This window comes from Molossus molossus, unplaced genomic scaffold (genome assembly GCF_014108415.1).
Source record: "Molossus molossus isolate mMolMol1 unplaced genomic scaffold, mMolMol1.p scaffold_m16_p_4, whole genome shotgun sequence".
NCBI lineage: Eukaryota > Metazoa > Chordata > Mammalia > Chiroptera > Molossidae > Molossus > Molossus molossus.
Genome location: NW_023425377.1, coordinates 79,048,562 through 79,066,826, shown reverse-complemented (window position 1 = coordinate 79,066,826; position 18,265 = coordinate 79,048,562). Strand labels below are relative to the sequence as shown.

The 18,265-nt window shown below is 49.5% G+C and overlaps 1 protein-coding gene across 4 annotated transcripts in view; it reads right to left on the bottom strand.

Moving 5' to 3' along the window:
* PIP5K1C (phosphatidylinositol-4-phosphate 5-kinase type 1 gamma) overlaps positions 1-18,265 on the bottom strand; it is a 54,652-nt gene that overhangs the window by 25,871 nt on the left and 10,516 nt on the right. For 3 of the 4 annotated variants that reach the window (XM_036281750.1, XM_036281752.1, XM_036281751.1), the window contains exon 2: positions 1,096-1,127. In XM_036281750.1, coding sequence (XP_036137643.1) covers positions 1,096-1,127 — 32 coding nt within the window. Of the gene's footprint in view, positions 1-1,095; positions 1,128-1,392; positions 1,503-4,404; positions 4,589-18,265 lie in introns of those variants that run through there. The other variant, XM_036281749.1, reaches the window with a different exon arrangement.

Genomic DNA, 18,265 nt, shown 5'->3' with positions numbered 1-18,265 from the left:
TGGGGAATTGAGCAGTATCCCTGACCCCAACCCACTCAATGCCAGGAGCAACCCCAGTGTGACAAGCACAGATGTGCCCAGACATCATCCAGTGTCCCCTGTGGGCAGAATAGCCCTCTGGGCTGAAATGATTATGAACAGCATCCCCTCCTAGGTTCCACTAGCCTGGTAGCAGACCCAGCTCCTACAAGCTCTAGGGGACAGCTGTGGCAGGTGTGACATGGGCCATCCCAACAAAGAAAGCCACTGGTCACAGGTCATATGGAGCAGTATCCCTGCCCCACACCTCTCTGGCTCCCTAATGCCTTTGGAGCACCCCACCTCCCTTCCACTGTCCTGAGATCTGAGTTTACTGCAGGGCCCTGGCAAGTGAACACGGCCCTCTTTAGAAAGACCCACATGGTGACTCGCACCCTGGAATAAGAGACCTGGCTCCAAGGGGACAAGGATGCCTAGGAGGGACTCCTGCTACCACAGGTGCAGGCGAGCCACACCTGGGCTGCTTCTCCTGTAAAAAAGGGCTCAGATACTTCCCTCACAGGCTGCCATTAGGAGTGACTGGAAACTCTAACCAAGGACAGTGGGGACCCCACCAGTGTTGCCCTCACTAAGGACAGAAAGCAGGGGCCGACAGGGCAGCATGGCGGTGTGTATGCATGAGTGGCCACCATCAGGGAAAGCTTTCTAGGAACATGGCTGAAAGATAGTGAAGATGGTGGGCTCACTATATGGGCTGTCTATGCTAAAGGTGCTACCAGTCAGGCATTGGGCAGGCACCACCCTCCTGGCAAGATCCTCAGGGACCAACAGTTGCCCAACTTCCCTCCTACCTCTCCAGCCTCCCCTTTCTGGCCTACGCCCTTTCCCTCATTGAGTAAGCCCTGGGCCTCAACCCTCTCCGACTCGCACCCTTCCTTGAAACTCCAGATGATGGCAGGGAGACGGGATTTTCACCCATCTGACATTTGCCATCATTTGAGGCCCAAAGAGGTACAGTGAGTTGCCCAAGGCCACAGAGCAGGACCTGAGCAGGGCTGGGTGCTTCCTCGATTATCTTCCGGAGGCAGGTCAGGATAGGGCCCACAGGACACTCACCTCTGTCAGGACTGTCTTTTTCTGGGCCAAACCTAAGGAAGAAAAGGGAGACTTCAGACTGGCATCAGGGAGTCCAAATTACACAGCCTAACCCACCAACCTGTGCCTGCCCATGCCAGGTTGCTGTCCTCATGCTCCTTCCCTTACACACAGGTGCCTACAACCTCACAGGGTCGCAAGAACCCCTCATGGGAAATGGGAGCATGGAGACAGAACAGGCTGAGATGTCAGGACGACTGGATACTGGGCACACCCGAGGCAGGAGCAGCAGGGAGACCGACCACAACGCTGACTCACCATTTACCCCAAAGACATCAATCAGGTCCTTGGTGGAAAGAATTGAGTGACTGAATTTACAAAATGCCATCTTCCTCTGCTTGTAGGAGCAAGGCTTAACCAGGAGACACCTGGGTCACAAAGAAATCAGGTGACCCAGAGGAGCAAGGTCTGGGTGATGTTATGGCAAGGCCCGGGGCACTAGGGAGATATGGTCAGTAAGCAGTGTGGCTGGGGACCCAAACTGGAACGATGGAGCCAGCTCTGGAAAACCAGCCAAGGACTTGCTCCTTTCACCACAGCTTCCAGGAGCGATGCCCTGGCTTAACAAAGCCCAGGTGAGAAGGCGGGTGATTTTCCTCCTTCAAGACCATTCCCTCAACTCTGGCTCCCAGCAGGGAGGCCTCAGGCCCACCACTGACCTCTCTGAGCCCCGGTGTCCTCACTGGGGAAAGTGGCTTCTGCCAATTATATATTCAATGAGCGTAGTCAGTAGATATGCCCCCTCCCCACAAAAGATGTCCATATCCTGATCCCGGAATGGGATTTGCAGGTAGGACTGAGTTAAGGCCCCTGGGATGAATGATCCTAGATTCCCCAGGGGGCCCAGTATCATCACAGGGTCCTTATAAGAGGAAGGCACGAGGGTCAGAGCCACAGAGAGAAAGAGAGAGAGATGGAAGAGGCTGTGCTACTGGCTGTGAAGATGTAGGAAGGGGCCAGGAGCAAGGATGCAGCACCTCTAGAAGCTGGAAAAGGCCAGAAATGGTTCTCCCTGGAGCCTCGGGAAGGGACGAACCGTGCCCACACCTGGATTTAGCCCAGTGAGAACCATGTCAGACTCCTGACCCCACAATTGTCAGAGAATAAATGTGTGTGATTTTAAGCCAAGTTTGCAGTGATTTCTTTCAGTTGCAACAGGAAACTCATTCACTGGGTGACATCCTCGGGGGAAGCAAGTGGTGACCAAGACAGACCTGGCTCCTGCCCTCAAGGGCTCACAGGACGGAGCAGAAAAGGACCTGTACAGTTGGATGAGTGCCAGGAGAACGAATCAGGTGCAGGTTAGCAAAGGAGGTCTTGAGCTTTAACCCTGAGGGAGGTGGGAGCCCTGGAAGGCTGTGGGCAAAGGGGTGACTTGGCCCTGACATAGGTGCTAATAGGCGCCCTCTGGTGGCTGATTCAGGGATGACAGACTGTGAGGGGGGTGCATAAGGGCAGGAGCCAAGAGCCAGGCAGGGCGAGAGGGCTGCTTGGCCTTGATAGGAGCTTAAGAGGTGAGAGGAATTGGCGGATTCTGGAAAGATCTAAAGTTAGGACAGACATGCATAACCAAGATCTAAAGTTAGGACAGACATGCATAACCAATGGATGCAGACAATAGAGTGGTAGAGGTGGGGGGGGGAGTGGGGAGGAGGGGATAAATGGGAGAAAAAGAGGGGGACAGCAACAATAAAGATAAATTAAAAAAATATAAAGTAAGGACAGACAGGCTGTGCTCACTCACTGGAGGCGGAGTGAAGAAGCAAGGAATCAGAAATGACTAAGGATTCTGACTGGAGCAATTTAAAAGGAAGGAGCTGACAGCTGATGTGGGGGATGGGCAGGAGCAGGTTTGGGAGGGACCGTAAAGCAGCATTGCGGGTGTGCTGAGTGAGACCCCTGTAGGCCCTTCTCGTGGAGACATCTAGGGGCAGTTGGACCCCGAGTCTGTAGTTCAGGGGAGCCCCGGCTGGAGAGAGCACTGTGGGTGTTGTCAGGGTACAGACAGGGTTGGAACCCCGAGAGTGGACCAGGCTGCCTAGAAGGGTGCGAGTCAGGAAGGGAGAGAGAAGGAGACCAAAGGGGTCCTCAGAGAGAGGCAGGCCCAGGTGAGGGGCAGGGGTCAATCTCACCCAGCAGAGGAGGAACTTGCTCTGTTCCAATCAGTGACAGTTGCACAACATTGTAAAGATACAAAAAAATGCTGAACTGTATGCTTAAAAGCGTGAATTTTATGGTATATGAATTTTTTCTCAATTTTAAAACAAAACAAAACAAACCCAAGATGACAGTAACAAGCACAGCTGGGCCAGCAGGGTGGAGACTCCTGTCCTCTTTCAACCATGACCACCACACCAGCCACCACCCTGCATGTCTACCTGTGCATGCATGGGGTGCTGAGATCCCGTAGGAGATGGTCCAGATGGGAAAACTGAGTCTGGGTGGGGGGCAACTGGCTGAAGTTAAGGTCGTGGCCACAGGGCCCACCAGAGGGGACCTCAGCCCAGAGGACAAAGCCAAAACAGTCACCACCCACAGACCTGGAAGGGGCAGCAGGCCCAGGATACACCAGCCACACTAAGGTCAGGCCAGGCCCTGGGTGCCTATTGGTAGATGTTTGAGGCTCCCCACCCAGGCGTCCTGGCCACAGGGTGGAACCTGGGCTTTGGCACATCCCGAGGCCCTGCCAGTGGCAAGTGAGGGCTGGAAGGTGCTGGAAAGCTGACATAATATTTTCATTGGCCGCCCAACTGCAGAACAATTCATGGTTTTGCATTTAGGGTGTGGGGAAGGAAGAGGAGAGAAAGTAGGAAGCCAGAGGTAGACCAGGGCAGAACATTCTGGACCTCGTGTGAGGGCCCCTGGGCCCAGAACCCACCGTGCGGTGACCACCTGAGTCTTTTGCAGCTCCAGGGCCTTCATCCCAGGGCTTCTGCCAGAGCAGGTCCAACACCAAGGTCCTTGCCTCCTCTACAAATCACACCCCCTAAGTCCTCCTGCTCCCCCACCCAAGGTATCTGAATTCTGTCAGTCTGTGGAGGGCGGTGCAGGGAATGGACCCCCCCCCCCCCAGGCATTGGCATGTGCCATTCCCAATGCCTGAAACACCTTCCGAAAGATCTCCGAGGCTGGCCTTTTGGCCTTCAGGTCTCAACCCAGCCTCCCCTCAGAGTGGCCACCACAGTCACCTCCCTGTCTTGTTACTCAGGTCACATTCCCCAGTTTTGCCATCTACATGTCCCACCTGTTCTCTGAAATTCCTTTTTTTACCTCGTCATGTGTCCCACCACAGCGTGATGCCTGTGAGGGCAGTGACCCTGTCACTCTCTTCAGAACGGGGGCAGCAGCTCAGAGGTGAATCTGTGCAGGTCATGCAGCTGTAGGGGGTGGCGGTCACTCCCACCGGCTGGGCCAGGCTGGGGATGGCAGAAGCAACACCCAGATGTGGAGCTCCTCCCAGCCCAAAACAGGACTGGTTATCTTCTGAATTAGCCACTCCATTTTTTTTTTTAAGAAATTAATTTTTAAAACTAGCCTGGAGGTGGGGAAAAGCCTGACATGTAAAGCTGGGAGAGCACGCCCTATGCAGTCCTAGCTCTAGGCCAAGACCCTCCTGAGGGCACAGCTGTGCTGTCTGTGGGTCTGGTCCTGCCACTAGCAGACACCTGTGAATGCTTTGACTTCTGATGGACAAGGGACAGACAGATGAAGGGAATGACACAGTCCTCTCCCTCTGCACACACACAAGCCTCAGCAGGAGCTGCTTCTCCACATTTGTTTAATGTGGAAACCAAGGCAGGGAAAGCTACCAAAGGGCTATGGGCCCCTAGGACCCAGGGAGGAGGCTTTAACATATGTCCTTCAGCACTGGGCTCTACCTTTAGTTTGTCCAGAATATGCCACTGCTCCCCCTCAATGCTTTCATGGCCCACCTGGACCAGCAGTCTCCTCAGACCTTGACCTCCCCCACCCACCTTTCCCGCCCCAGTTTGTCCTCCTCACAGCAACCACCAGAGGGCACCTGTGAGCACCAGAGTGGGGTCCCATCTCTGCTCTGCCCACAGCCCTCCAGGGCTTCCAGGGATAAAAAGCCCAAGTCCTCCCCAAGTCTACTACACAGCTCTTCTCAACCTGCCCCATCCCCTCCCTGCCCTCACCTCCTCCCTATTTCCCTCTCGCTCTGCTCCAGCTACAGAGGCCTCCTCCCTGTTCCTCCAACACAACAGGCGCTGTCCTGCTTCAGGGCCTTTGCATGGGCTTTGTATCCCTAGGCTGCTATATCCAAACAGCCTAGAACAAAACCTGGCCTACAGGAGGCACCCAAGAAACCATGGATGGATGACAATGAATGAACGAACCAACTGGCTCCAGCCTGAAAGCACAGGGGCCTGACCCAGCGTGGTGGGCATGGTCCAGGTGGCTTCTCAAGGAGGGGAGACTTGCTGCCTCAGTTCAGAGTGTGAAAGGCCAGGCTCCATGGGTCAGAAAGGAGGAAACTGCCAGAAAAGGGTGTTCTGAGCAGAGGGATGAGGGCCTGCAGGGCCCAGAATGAGGAAGCACGGGAGCCAGCGGGAACCAGGGAGGGGAAGGTGAAGCCCAGTAGGGAGCACGGGCAGTGTGACCAGAAGGGGAACCCACCACATTCCTGTCCTGTGACAGGGGCTCACTCAGCCCCACTGTGGCCCTGGGGAGCAAACATCATGTCCCTTTACATCAAGAGATAGATCCTACACAGACTGTGTCACCTGCCCCCCCAAATTCCCCAGCCTCTCTTCCCCTCCCCCTCACTCTGCTCCAGCTACAAAGGACTCCTTACTGCTCCTCCAACATGCCAAGCCTAGTCCTGCCTTTCTATGTGCTGTTCCTCCATAATGGAATCACCCTTCCCAGACCCTTGCAGGATTTGCTCCCTTGCTTCCTCGAAGAGCTAGCTCAAATGTCACCCCCTTAGAGAAGCCATCCCCCAACCACCTCACCCAAAACAGTCCCTCCAAGGTCCCTCTCTCCACATCCGCTGCTTTCTCAATCTCCCTGGCACTCAAGACTCTGCGGTGCTTGTGTGATCTGTCTCCCCCATGACAGGTAGACCAGGTCTGCTTTGTCATCTGCTGACAGACACCTGCAGGGTTTTCTGAGAGCAGGGAGGGAGAGACACTGCTGGAAAGGGGTAGCAGGGGAATGTGAGGTTTGCTGGATCTGTGCAGGGTGGGGCCATAGCCCACAGTCAACTACCTGCAATGGAGCCTGCAACCCTGAAAAGCAGGAAGTGGCAGAAGGGGCCAGCCACAGGCCCACCTCCCTAATTAAGTGGAATGGTTTGGCCAGCCTTTGGGCACAGGGGCAGAGTCCCAGGAGAGCATACAGGAGGTGGTACTGAGGGCAGCACTGCATGGGCACAGCAGGGAGCAGAGCTGGGGCATTCAGGTACCTGAGCCAGACACCACTTGACTTAATGATCTCATTTCGCTATCAAATTTTACGGGGGGGGGGGGGGGGGGGAACAAGTTTGGAGAAATTTAGGAAATTACTCAAAGGTGAAAACAATCACATCTCAGAATCCAGAAAAGCGATCAACAAAATTTAACATGACTCTGACATTCAAAAAACTATTAAGAAACTATTGAAAGAAAGAAAAAAGTGAGGGTTGCAGGAAGAATTGCCTTTACTTAAAAATATGTACAAAGCAAAAACTCATGGCAAACAAATTAATATCAACCACAGGACAAGGGGGAGGAGTGGCCAAGAGCTTCCACTGCATGGGGGGCACTTGCCAATGCAATAGGCAAGCAAAAGAATGAAGATTGAAAAGAAAAAGACAATTTTAGAAAATCCAAGAGAAACAACTGACCAATCGTTAGAATGAAAGGGTGCAGCAAGGTGCCAGGCTACTTACCCAAGATCATAGTGCAAGTGTGTGAGAAGGGGTGGAACGTGGGGTTTCTGCCCTTTGCACCCACCCCTGCTCTTTATAGGCTACCTTTCCCTGGTTTCATGCTAGGGCTAATTTTTATCTGTGAAATATAGATGCCCTCTCCCATTAAGACACAGATGCTAAAGCCCCAACTGCTAATCCTTCCTCACCAGGTTCACACCTGGTGTGACACTGAATAGGTGTGAATCTGGGGGTCAACACTATTCCATGGCAAAATAAAGAACTTCCACATTTTGCAGTATCTCATACTTTTACCGCCAGTATTAGGTTGGGAAAGGCTAAGAATTCTAGAGTTAATAGCTGATCAGAGTAGTTAATATTGCAAAAACATGTTGAAATATATCAAACTCTAGTTAATGATACACACACTGAAGTGCTTACAGGTGGAGTGTGCTAATGTCTGAAATTTTGAAGTGCATCCAAAACATTAGCTGGAAAGAGGGAGGGACATAGCGGGGAGGAGGAATAGATAGAGGGTGAGGGGAAGAGGTGGGGAGGGATGGATGAAATAAGCTCAGCAAATGTTAATTGTAGTTCCAAATGGTAAGTAGTGTTTTCACTGTTCAATCATTTCAACTTTTCAGTGCAGTTTAAAATTTTCTTAATAAAATCTTTTTCCTCCAGGTTAAAGGTAGTATGATCTTTGACACTAGGTGCTTTCAAGCTTTAGAGAAAAAATTTTTGAGCAGATTCGGCCCAAGGAATGTGAGTGATTATGTGGGTAGTAATGGGCACTACCTGAGTACCAGTGCGCCAGGCTCTGTGCCACAGGTTTCACACACATTGGCTTATCACATTCCCACGAAAGGGCTTTCGCACTTGCTGCGTCCTCTGCCTGGAACATGCTGTCCTTACATCTCTACACATTTAGCTAGCTCCTGTCCTCTGCCATTCAAGTCTCAGATATTCACCTCCTAGAGAGAGATCTTTCCTGATCACACATTCATTCATTCATTTATTCCAAACTCAGTGTTTCCTGGGCGCTGGGCCCTCTTTTGGGGATAAAATGTATGGAGGGAACCAGCTCTTTGTCTAAATATGATGTTTAATAAGAAAATATTTTAAACACCCAGAAAAGCACAGAATAACATAAAAGACACCCATATAAGGCTCTGGCTGGTTTGGCTCAACTGTTAGAGCGCTGGCTCACAGAACAAAGAGTCGCAGGTTCAATTCCAGTCAAGGGAATGTACCTCAGTTGTGGTTCGGTCCCTGAACCTGGTTGGGGTCGTGAGGAAGGCAACCAATTGATGTGTCTCTCTCACATCAATGCTTTTCTCTCTCTCTCTCTCTCTCACACTCTATCTGAAGATAGATGGAAAAATATCCTCCAGTGAGGATTTTTTTAAAAAAGGCAACAATATACTACTGTGTAGGTTAGACAGATAATTTTTTGTTTATCTTTTAAGCCTGAGGTCAGCAAATATTTTCTGTGAGTGGCCAGAGGAGATCCAGTGGAGGCCAGGACAGGCATCCAGGGTAGACGAAAGTGATTTGTAGGTGGTTCTCAACTGGGGAGATTCTGCCTCAGGGGACAATGGATGATGTCTGGGGACATCTGTGGTTGTCATGACTGGGAGTGTTCGTGGCATTGAGTGGGGGCCAGGGATGCTGTTCAGCACCCCAAAGTACCCAGGACGGCACCCGACCTGAGCCAGAAAGTGACCCAGCGTGACATCAGCAGTGCCAAGGGGGGACCCTGAAGCAAATGCAGCAATGCAAAAATGTAGGAGAAGGAAGTATGCAGGTGTTCCTTATATCATTCACTGGGTATTTGCAATATTTCGTGATAAAAATATACTTAGTTGTACTGTCCTATCTAGTTCTGTCCTTTGATTGAAGTTCCCTGTAATAAAAAGCTGTAACAGCCCTGGATAGTGTCTCTCTCGCATTGATGTTTCTCCCTCTGTCTCTCTCTCTCCCTCTCTCCTCCTTCCTAATCTGTCTAAAGATAAATGGAAAAATATACTCGGGTGAGGACCAAAAAAAAAAAAAAAAAGCTGTAACATACATGTTCCCCACACAGGCTGATGCCATACCAGCTGTGTCTCCAACCCTCATGAAACAACCAGGAGGTAACTGTCCTTGGACCCAGTTTATAGCTGGGGAGAATGAGGCTTAGATGTTTGGGTGAGTTCAAGGTAAAGGAGCAGCAGGGGGTCTGGAGCCACCCCCTCCATCCCACACTCACCCTGGGTCCCTGCAGCCTGAGCATCTGTCCTCATAAGCCACCAGCCACTCTCTCCACCAGAAGCATTTCAGAGAGTCCCTGTGACCCCCAAGGTGGAGCTGCTGCTTTCCAATGTGTTCCCGGGCACCTGGGCCAGTATCCTGCAGCCACCTGGCCACTTGTCTCCATTTCAACAGGGCTCAAGGATAGAGTCCCTGGTGGGTCCACCACTGGCCTGGTACGGAGCACTGCTGGCTCACCAGTTTGTTGACTTTTTTTTTTTATCCTCACCCAAGGACATTTTTTGCATTTATCTTCAGATAGAGTGGGAGGGAGAGAGGAGAAAAGAAAGAGAGAGAAACATCAATGTGAGAGAGACACATCGACTGGTTGCCACCCACACAACCCCAACCAGGGTGGGACAAACTGCAACTGAGGTACATGCCCTTAGTGGGAATCGAACCCAGGACTCTCTGGTCCACAGGCCAACTCTCTAACTGCTGAGCCAAACTGGCCAGGGCTGTTGACCAACTTGTGCTCTGTTTTGGGTACAAACATGCCCAGTTGTGTGCTATTGCAGAACCTGGGTAACCTTCTGCAGAACCCTTGCCACACAGTGGACACTCTGCCCAGTGTCACCCAGGCCATTATGGCTGGGAGGACTGGTATTTGGACACTGGGGCAAGGAGAACCTGTGTCCATTCACACCAGGGTCCCAGGCTCACCATCCCAGCTCCAGCCTGGGCACTTCAGCAGTGACTCACCTGCCCCTGACTAACCCCAAGTACTCCCACCTGCTCCCCACACACACCCCAGAGCCAAGCCTGGCCCCCACCTAACCCCTCCAGTCTGGTGCCCACTTAGGAGGTCTTCCTTCAGGTCCTCCACTGTTCAGGTTCCCTTGCACCCCTAGGTCCTGGACTCTGCTGCTGTATGCACCTTCCTCCTTACCTCGCCTCCTCCACTTGGTGAATGCTTCCCCCTGCTGTCCTTGGACCTAAGGTGTAACCCTTTCATGGCCACCCAGGCCTCTCCCTCTGACACTCCGACTGCCATCCTGCCTTCAGTGGTCTCTGGGCTCCTCTGAGAGCTAGGTAGGGAAGGTCTCCTATCCCTGTCCCACTCAGTGACGCTGCACCAGCCCAGGGCTAGGCACGGAGCAGACCGCAGTGAGTATTCAACAAGCAAGGAACCTGGAGGGATGCATGGAGAAGGCTGTGGGTGAGCACCATCAGGAGCCTCAGGGGAAGAGCTGTGGAAATGAAGCTCACCCACTCATCCTGCACACATTCCTTGGAGCTGGACATCCAATCAAGGGCTAAATGCCCAGCAAAGGCACAGCCGTGGTGCTTCTGGCCTGCCCTATCCCAAGCAATGCGTCTCCTCTCTTCTCAGAGGGGGACACTAAAGCTCAGAAAAGTGGTATGAGGATGTTTTGTGTTGAATAAAAACCCAACTCATGCTGCTTGAAAAAAAGGTGTGTGTGAAGATATCTGTTAACATAACTGGGCCAGCAAACTGCCCTGAAGACCAAACCCACTCACTGCCTGTTTTTATCAATAAAGTTTTATTAGAACACAGCCACACCCACTCATGTACAAATCTCTACAAGGTCATAATTGAACAGGTGTGACAGAGATCAGCTGGCCCTTTACAGAAAAGCGTGTCTACCCCCAACATAACCGGAGAGGTCAGAGGTGATGAGCTTCAAGCCTGGCTGGATTTGGGGGCACCCGAGGACTCTGTCTCAGTGCTGCTGTCCTCCCTGCTGATTCCCCAAGCAGGTGCCTGATTGCCCCTCACAAAGCCTGGGGCAGGGCCCACAGGTCACATGTGGGGCATATGCAGCTCTGGCTGCTAGGCCTGGATGTTCCCATTCCAGGAGCCAACAGCACTCTGCCTGGCTGTGGGGGACAAGAGCTCCCCAGGGGATACTAGGTCCCAGTGGTGGATATGCAACTGCAGACCTCCACTGGGGAAGAGCCAGCATCCTGGAGCCAGATCCCAAGATGGCTGGACAGAGCACACCCAGGAGAGGGCTCCCCCAGAAGGGGGTTCCCCTCGAAGATGCCTGAGTAGGATCATGCGCCATCTCAGGACCACGTGAGAGGTTTCTTGGCCCAGTTTTCCTCTCAGATATATTTTTACTCTCCAGCACTGGGCCGCAGGCACTGCACCTCAATTCCAGAATGCTGAGAGCTAAAGGGACCGCTCAGCTGGAGCCTCCCTCAGTCTAGTTCTTGTCATTCAAAGGGTGGATGCCCACCAGTCAGGCTACAGGCCAACGGTGGAAGCCTGGGGCCAGGCATTCTCTCAGTATTCCAATCCCAGGCCCAATTTCCCAATGGGGGCAGGTCTAGGCTTCCAGAATCCTAGGGACTGAGCTGGCTCACTTTTACACCAAGGCCAAGGTGGCAAGGCTTGCCGAAAGTCCGAAAGGAAGTTGGCAGCTGAGCCAGGCTAGAACCAGGCCCCAACACCTGCCTGGGCTCTGGGATTTTTATAGGAACATGTATGTCGAGGCATGCAGTAACTGCTCAACTCATGCCTCAAACTGCTCCATGCGGCAAGAGTACAACCTCCCAATTTTACAGATGAGAAGAGGGAGGTTCTGGAGCCAAATAAGCTGCCTGATGTGGTGGCCAGCCTCCAGGATGACCCCTGCTAGCCACATCCTCCTACAATGGCTGGTGGGTGACAGCATGTGACTTCTGAGGTAGGGTCATAAAAGACACTACTACATTCACCTTGCTCTTTTATTTTTAAGTTTGCCCTGAATTCACTAGAGACTCCCTACCAGACAGTTTGAGCTTAGAATTGGCCTTGACCCCAAATTAACATAGGCTGACACACTAAAAGTTGATTCCCATATACCTGCACATGTGGGTATTTAAATGTAAATTAGGGTTAAAATGAAACTGAATAAAAATTCGGTTTCTCAGTCATATAGGGCATGTTTCACATGCAGAGTAGCTCCACGAGGCTTGCACACTGGAGAGCACAGATGCAGAAATCCCATCGATGCCAAAAGTTTTACTATAGAGTGCTGCTATAGACAGCTACTTCAAATAATATTGGTGAACATCCAGAAACTTTCTTGCATTTGTATATTTCCACCAAACCCTCAAGTTTAAGAAGGAAGAGGTTTTATACATAATTTTTAGCCTTAGTGGGAATTTGTTAAATTTAATTTTCTGTAAGATAGATGTATGATAATATTTGCCTCATTCTTTATTCTTGCATGTATGGTAACATATAAATTTATAAAATAAATATTTAATTGCATATTTATATATATATTTTTGAACATTTAATTGTATCTCATTGCTCTTGGATCACTCACTGTGGGAAGCAGCCACCATGCTGGGAGGACACTCGGTGACCTGTAGAACTGAGGCCACCACCCATAGCCACATGGGGAAGCCAGCTCAGGAGCAGCTCCTCCAGCCTCATCAAGCCTTTGGATGAGGCAGCCCCAAGCATCAGCTTGACTGTGACCTCATGAAGGACCCCAACCCAGAACCACCAAGCTCAGTCACCCTTGGATTTCTGAATCACAGAAACTGTGAAATAATAAGTGTTTATTATTGTTTAAAGCCACTATGTTTTGGGGTAATTTATTTTGCAGCAATAACTAAATGATACACCTGAGGTTTCAACATGGTGTCATCCATCTAGACAATCTTCATCTGCTCTCTTCATTTGTGCCTGCAGAGGCAAAGCCTGGACCACCTGGTGCTCACTGACCTCTACCCCAGCCTCTGCCTGTGCTCTTTCCAGGCTCCACTATCTGCATTCTTCCGTCCAGGCCTGGCATACAGTAGGTGTTCCATAAAGAGCTGATGAGCAGCCCTGGCCGGTTTGGCTCAGCGGTTAGAGCATCGGCCTGCGGTCCAGAGAGACCCGGGTTCGGTTCCCGCTGAGGGTACGTACCTCGGTTGCAGTTTGTCCCCGGCCCTGGTTGGTTGTGCAGGTGGCAGCCACTCAATGTGTCCCTTTCACGTCGATGTTTCTCTCTCTCTCTTCCTCTCTCTCCCTCCCACTCTATCCGAACAAAAAATGTCCTCGGGTGAGGATTAAAAAAAAAAAAAGAAGAGCTGATGAGCAAACTAAGTAAATGGCTAGAATGCATACAATGGAATACTATACAGGTGTTTAAAAAATGTGGAAGCTACGAGTTGCATTGATAGAGACCAAGAACCAAGTCAAACTTAATATATTAAAAGGCAAAATGCAGAACAGAGTTGGAAGATTCACATTTCCCCATTTCAAAATTTACTACAAAGCTACAATAACTAAGATAGCGTGGTACTGGCATAAAAACAGGCACAGACATCAGCAAAATAGCCCAGAGAAGATAAACTTAAGAGTCCAGAACAAAATCTGCACATTTACAGTCAACTGATTTCCACAAAGGTACCAAGACAACTCAGAGGGAAACCAAATCATCTCAACAAGTGGTGTGGGGACACCTGGATCTCCACACACAGGGAATGAAGCTGGACCATCCCTCACATCATACACAACATTAACTCAGAGCACATCATATAGAAACCAGACTTTTGCTGGTGAGCATGCTACAGTGTATATACCACTACTGAATAATAATGCTGTACACCTGAAACTTATATATTACTAACTAATGTTACTTTTCTTTAAAAGAACACATCATAGCCCTCGTCGGTTTGGCTCAGTGGATAGAGCGTCAGCCTACGGTCCAGAGAGACCCAGGTTCGGTTTCGGCTAAGAGCACGTACCTCGATTGCAGTTTGTCCCTGGCCCTGGTTGGGTCGTGCAGGTGGCAACCACTCGATGTGTCCCTTTCACGTCGATGTTTCTCTCTCTCTCTTTCCCTCCCACTCTATCTGAACAAAAAATGGAAAAATGTCCTCGAGTGATGATTTAAAAAAAAGAACACATCATAGCCCAGCCCATGTGGCTCCGTGGTTGAGCATCGACCCATGCATCAAGAGGTCGCCCATTCAATTCCAGATCAGTGCACATGCCGAGATTGTGGGTCCAATCCCCAGTGGGGGGCATGCAGGAGGTGGTCAATTGATGTTCTCTCTCATCGATGTTTCTCTCTCTCTAAAAATTAAAAAAAAAAATCTGTCTTAAAAAAATAAATAAAAGAACACATCATAGATCTAAGTGACTATATGAGCTGAAACTATAAAACTCTCAGAAGAAAATGGGTACATCTTTATGACTGCAAGTTCAACAGTGGTTTCTTTTTTTTAAATTCTCACCCGAGGACATTTTTTTTCCCATTTATCTTCAGATAGAGTGGGGGGGAGGGAGAAGGAGAGAGACAGAGAGACATTGATGTGAGAGAGACACATCGACTATTTGCCTCCCACACGACTCAAATCAGGGCCAGGGACCAAACCAGAACCGAGGTATGTGTCCTTGACCAGAATCGAACCCGAGACTCTGGTCCTCGGGCTGACGCTCTAACCGCTGAGCTAAACCAGCCAAGGCAGCAGTGGTTTCTCAGATATGACAACGAAAGCACAGCAACCAGACAAAAAATAAGATAAAGTGGACTTCATCAAAATTAAAAACACAGTGTACATCAAAGGACACCATCAAGAAAGTAAAGAGACAACCCATAAGATGGAGAAAATACTGCGAATCACATAACTGGTAAGGGATTTGTATCTAGAATATATAAAGAATGCTTACATTCAATAATAAAAAGAAAAAACAAGCAAAGGTTCTGAACAGATATTTCTCCAAAGAGGATACACAAATGGCTTTATTAAGCCCGTGAAAAGATGCTCAATATCATCAGTCATCAGTGAAATACAAATCAAAACTATAGGGAGATACTACCTCACACCTGCTAGGACGGCTAGAATGAAAAAGATGGACAATAACAAGTATTGTGAGGACATGGAAAAAACAAAGCCCTCGCACACGGTTGGTAGAAATGTGCAATGGTGTGGCCAACTGTGGGAAACAATCGTTCCTCAAAAGGTTAAACACAGAGTTTCCATGTGACCCAGCAGTTCTGCTCCTAGGCATCCACCCAAAAGAAATGAAAACATCTGTCCACACAGAAAGCTGTACATGAATATTCACAGCAGCATATTCATAACAGCCAAAAAGTGGAAACAATTCACGTGCACATGCTCATCAGCTGAAGAGTAGATAAACACAGTGTGGTCCATCTACACGCTGGGATATTATGTAGCCATGAAAAGGAATGAAGAACTAACACTTGCTACAACGTGGATGAACCTTGAAAACATGACTCTCAGTGAGAGAAACCAGACGCAAAAGACCATGCAGTGTGTGATTCCATTAATGTGAACTGTCCAGAACAGGCAAATCCACAGAGACAAAGTGGGTTTAGTGGTTGTCAGGGGCTGGCAAGTGACTCTTATGATTGCTGATGGGGTGGGACTTCTTTTGGGGGTACTTAATAAAATAAACCAGTCATAAAAGGGCAAATACTGTGTGATTCCACTCAGATGAGGTCACTAGAGGAGTCAGATTCACAGAGACACAAAGTAGAATGGTGGGAGCCAGAGGCTGGGGGAGGGGTTGGGAAGTGATGCTAATGGGGATGGACTTCCTTTTGGGTGGATAAGAATGTTTTTAAATTACTGTGGTATCCTGCTTGAAAGCAGAACACTTTTGTGTGTGTTTTTAAAAATTCATTTCTTTCTGTACACTCCAAACACAGGTATGAGAAGTTGGTTGTCACTGTTCATATTCTACCTGGAAATCTCTTCAGACAAATTCATCAGTTCATTAGGTATATTTTCTTCAAAAAATAAAAATAAATTAAAATGGACTGTGGTAATAAATGCACAATGCTGTGACTATTGTAAAAAGTAATTAACTGTATACTTTAGGTAAAATGTGTGGTATGTGAATTGTATCTCAATAAAGCTATTACCCAAAAAGTGTTTAGAAAAAAAGACAAAGTGCAAAAAAAGTGAATTTTACAAACACAAAGGGAGGAGGTGTGTGACCAGGGCACGTGTGCGTGGCCGAGTGCCTCACAAGGAGACAGAGGCTAGCAACAGAGGTCCCTGGGGGTGGAGCCAGGCTTGCTTTTTGTCATGAACATGTAATATCTTTCCAAAGGAAGCAAAAGAAAAATCACAAAAGAGTGCTGAATTCTAAGTAGGGGCAGTGTCCCCCACCCCAGCACACACATGCAAGGGCCCTGTGGTGGCAGGACAGGCCGCTGTGGAGGAACAGCAAAGGGCTTGGTATGGCTGGAGGGGAGGGTGCAGCTGGGGGCTGAGAATAGAGTAGAGGGTAGTCCAAGGGGCAGAGCCCCGACAGCAGCCCACTCCATCCTTCCTCCCCTGCAACAAGATCTGCCCTGACTTTCTGCCACCTCTGCTCCTCACCCTCCCTGGATCTCCCTGCACAGAATGAATGTGTTTCCAGAGTGGTAAACAGGAAGCCTTACAGAGGACGTGGAGGTGGGGGAAAGATTAATCCAGAACTCCAGGCCCCAAGCTGCTCCCTGGACAGTTTTCCAAAGCTCCAGTGTTTGAGAAAAACAGAAGGTTCCAGAACCTTCACCACTCAGGCCACAAACAAGGCCGAACACCTGTCTGTGCCCAGCACAGACCCTGCCATCAAAGTTCAGGGCAGTGGACAACTACCACTATGCATGGTCCCATGAGGCTGTTGGAAGGGCTAAGTGGGGCAACCTTGGTTGCGGGAACTGGATGGGCTTCCTGGAGAAGCGGGAAAAGGGCAGGAAGTGTGTAGGGTGGAGAAGGGATGAGGTGAGGAGGGCGGCTCATTCTCAACAGGTCCACAAATGGAAGGATTCGGGCAGTGGGGTCAAGGTCCACAGAGGACCTGTCAGCCCAGGAAGGAAGCTTGTCCAGTCATGGGTCCTCAGGCAACCCCGCTGTCCTCAGGTCTCCAAGTGCTGTGTGATCCCAGACTAAGTCCTAGAGAGGGAACAAACAGTTCCAGCTTAGGGCAATTCTGGATTAACTGGGGAAACTGTGAATACTGCACCCATGTTAAATTTCCTACACTAGACCCCTGCACTGAGCCAAGAGAATATCTTTGCTTATAAGATATACAGTTGAGCCCTGGCTGGTTTGGCTCAGCAGTTAGAGCGTTGGCCTGTAGTCCCGAGAGACCTGGGTTCGGTTCCCGCTAAGGGCACATACCTCAGTTGTAGTTCGTCCCTGGCCCTGGCTGGTCGTGCGGGTGGTAGCCACTCGATGTGTCCCTTTCATGTCAATGTTTCTCTCTCTCTCTCTGTTCCTCTCTCTCCCTCCCACTCTACCTGAACAAAAAAATGGATAAGTGTCCTCGGGTTCGGATTAAAAAAAAAAAAAAAGATATACAGTTGATGCTCATTATTCATGAATTCCATAGCTGAAAATTCACCTCTGGCTAAAATTTATTTGTAACCCCACATCAACCCTCTTGTAGCTTTCACGGTCATTCAGGGTAGTGAAAAATTTGAGTCACCCCCACATATACCCAGCTGGTGTCAAACCAGTCAACACTCTGCCTTTTTGTCTCAGTTCTTTATACTGTACATACAAGCGTCCTTTTAATGGTTTAGTAAGTGCCACTTCTTTTGCATTTTCATGTTTTTTGTTCGTGACTTGTTGTTCAAAATGTCTCCCAGGGGTAGAGCTGAAGTGCTGTCTAGGGTTCCTAATCACAAGAAGCCCAAGATGTGCCTTACAGAGAAGATGCCTGTATTAGAGAAGCTTGGTTCAGACCTGACTTATGGGGCTGGGAGCACAGTGTTAATAAAGCAACAATGTATATTTAACAAGGTGTCTTTAAACAGAAACACATATAATACAAGGTTACTTATTGATCCTCTGAGAAAATGTTGTGACCAGAAGCTTGTAGGAATCTAAACCTGCATTTCCCCAGCAGCAGTGGTTCAGTGTTTGAGAACTCAATACTCATGGCAAAACTACAGAACAGAACTACAGTGAACAATGAGAATCAACTTGTACTTATATATTTACGGACATAGGAGCATCATGTCTGACTGTCCAATGGCCCAGCAAACACAC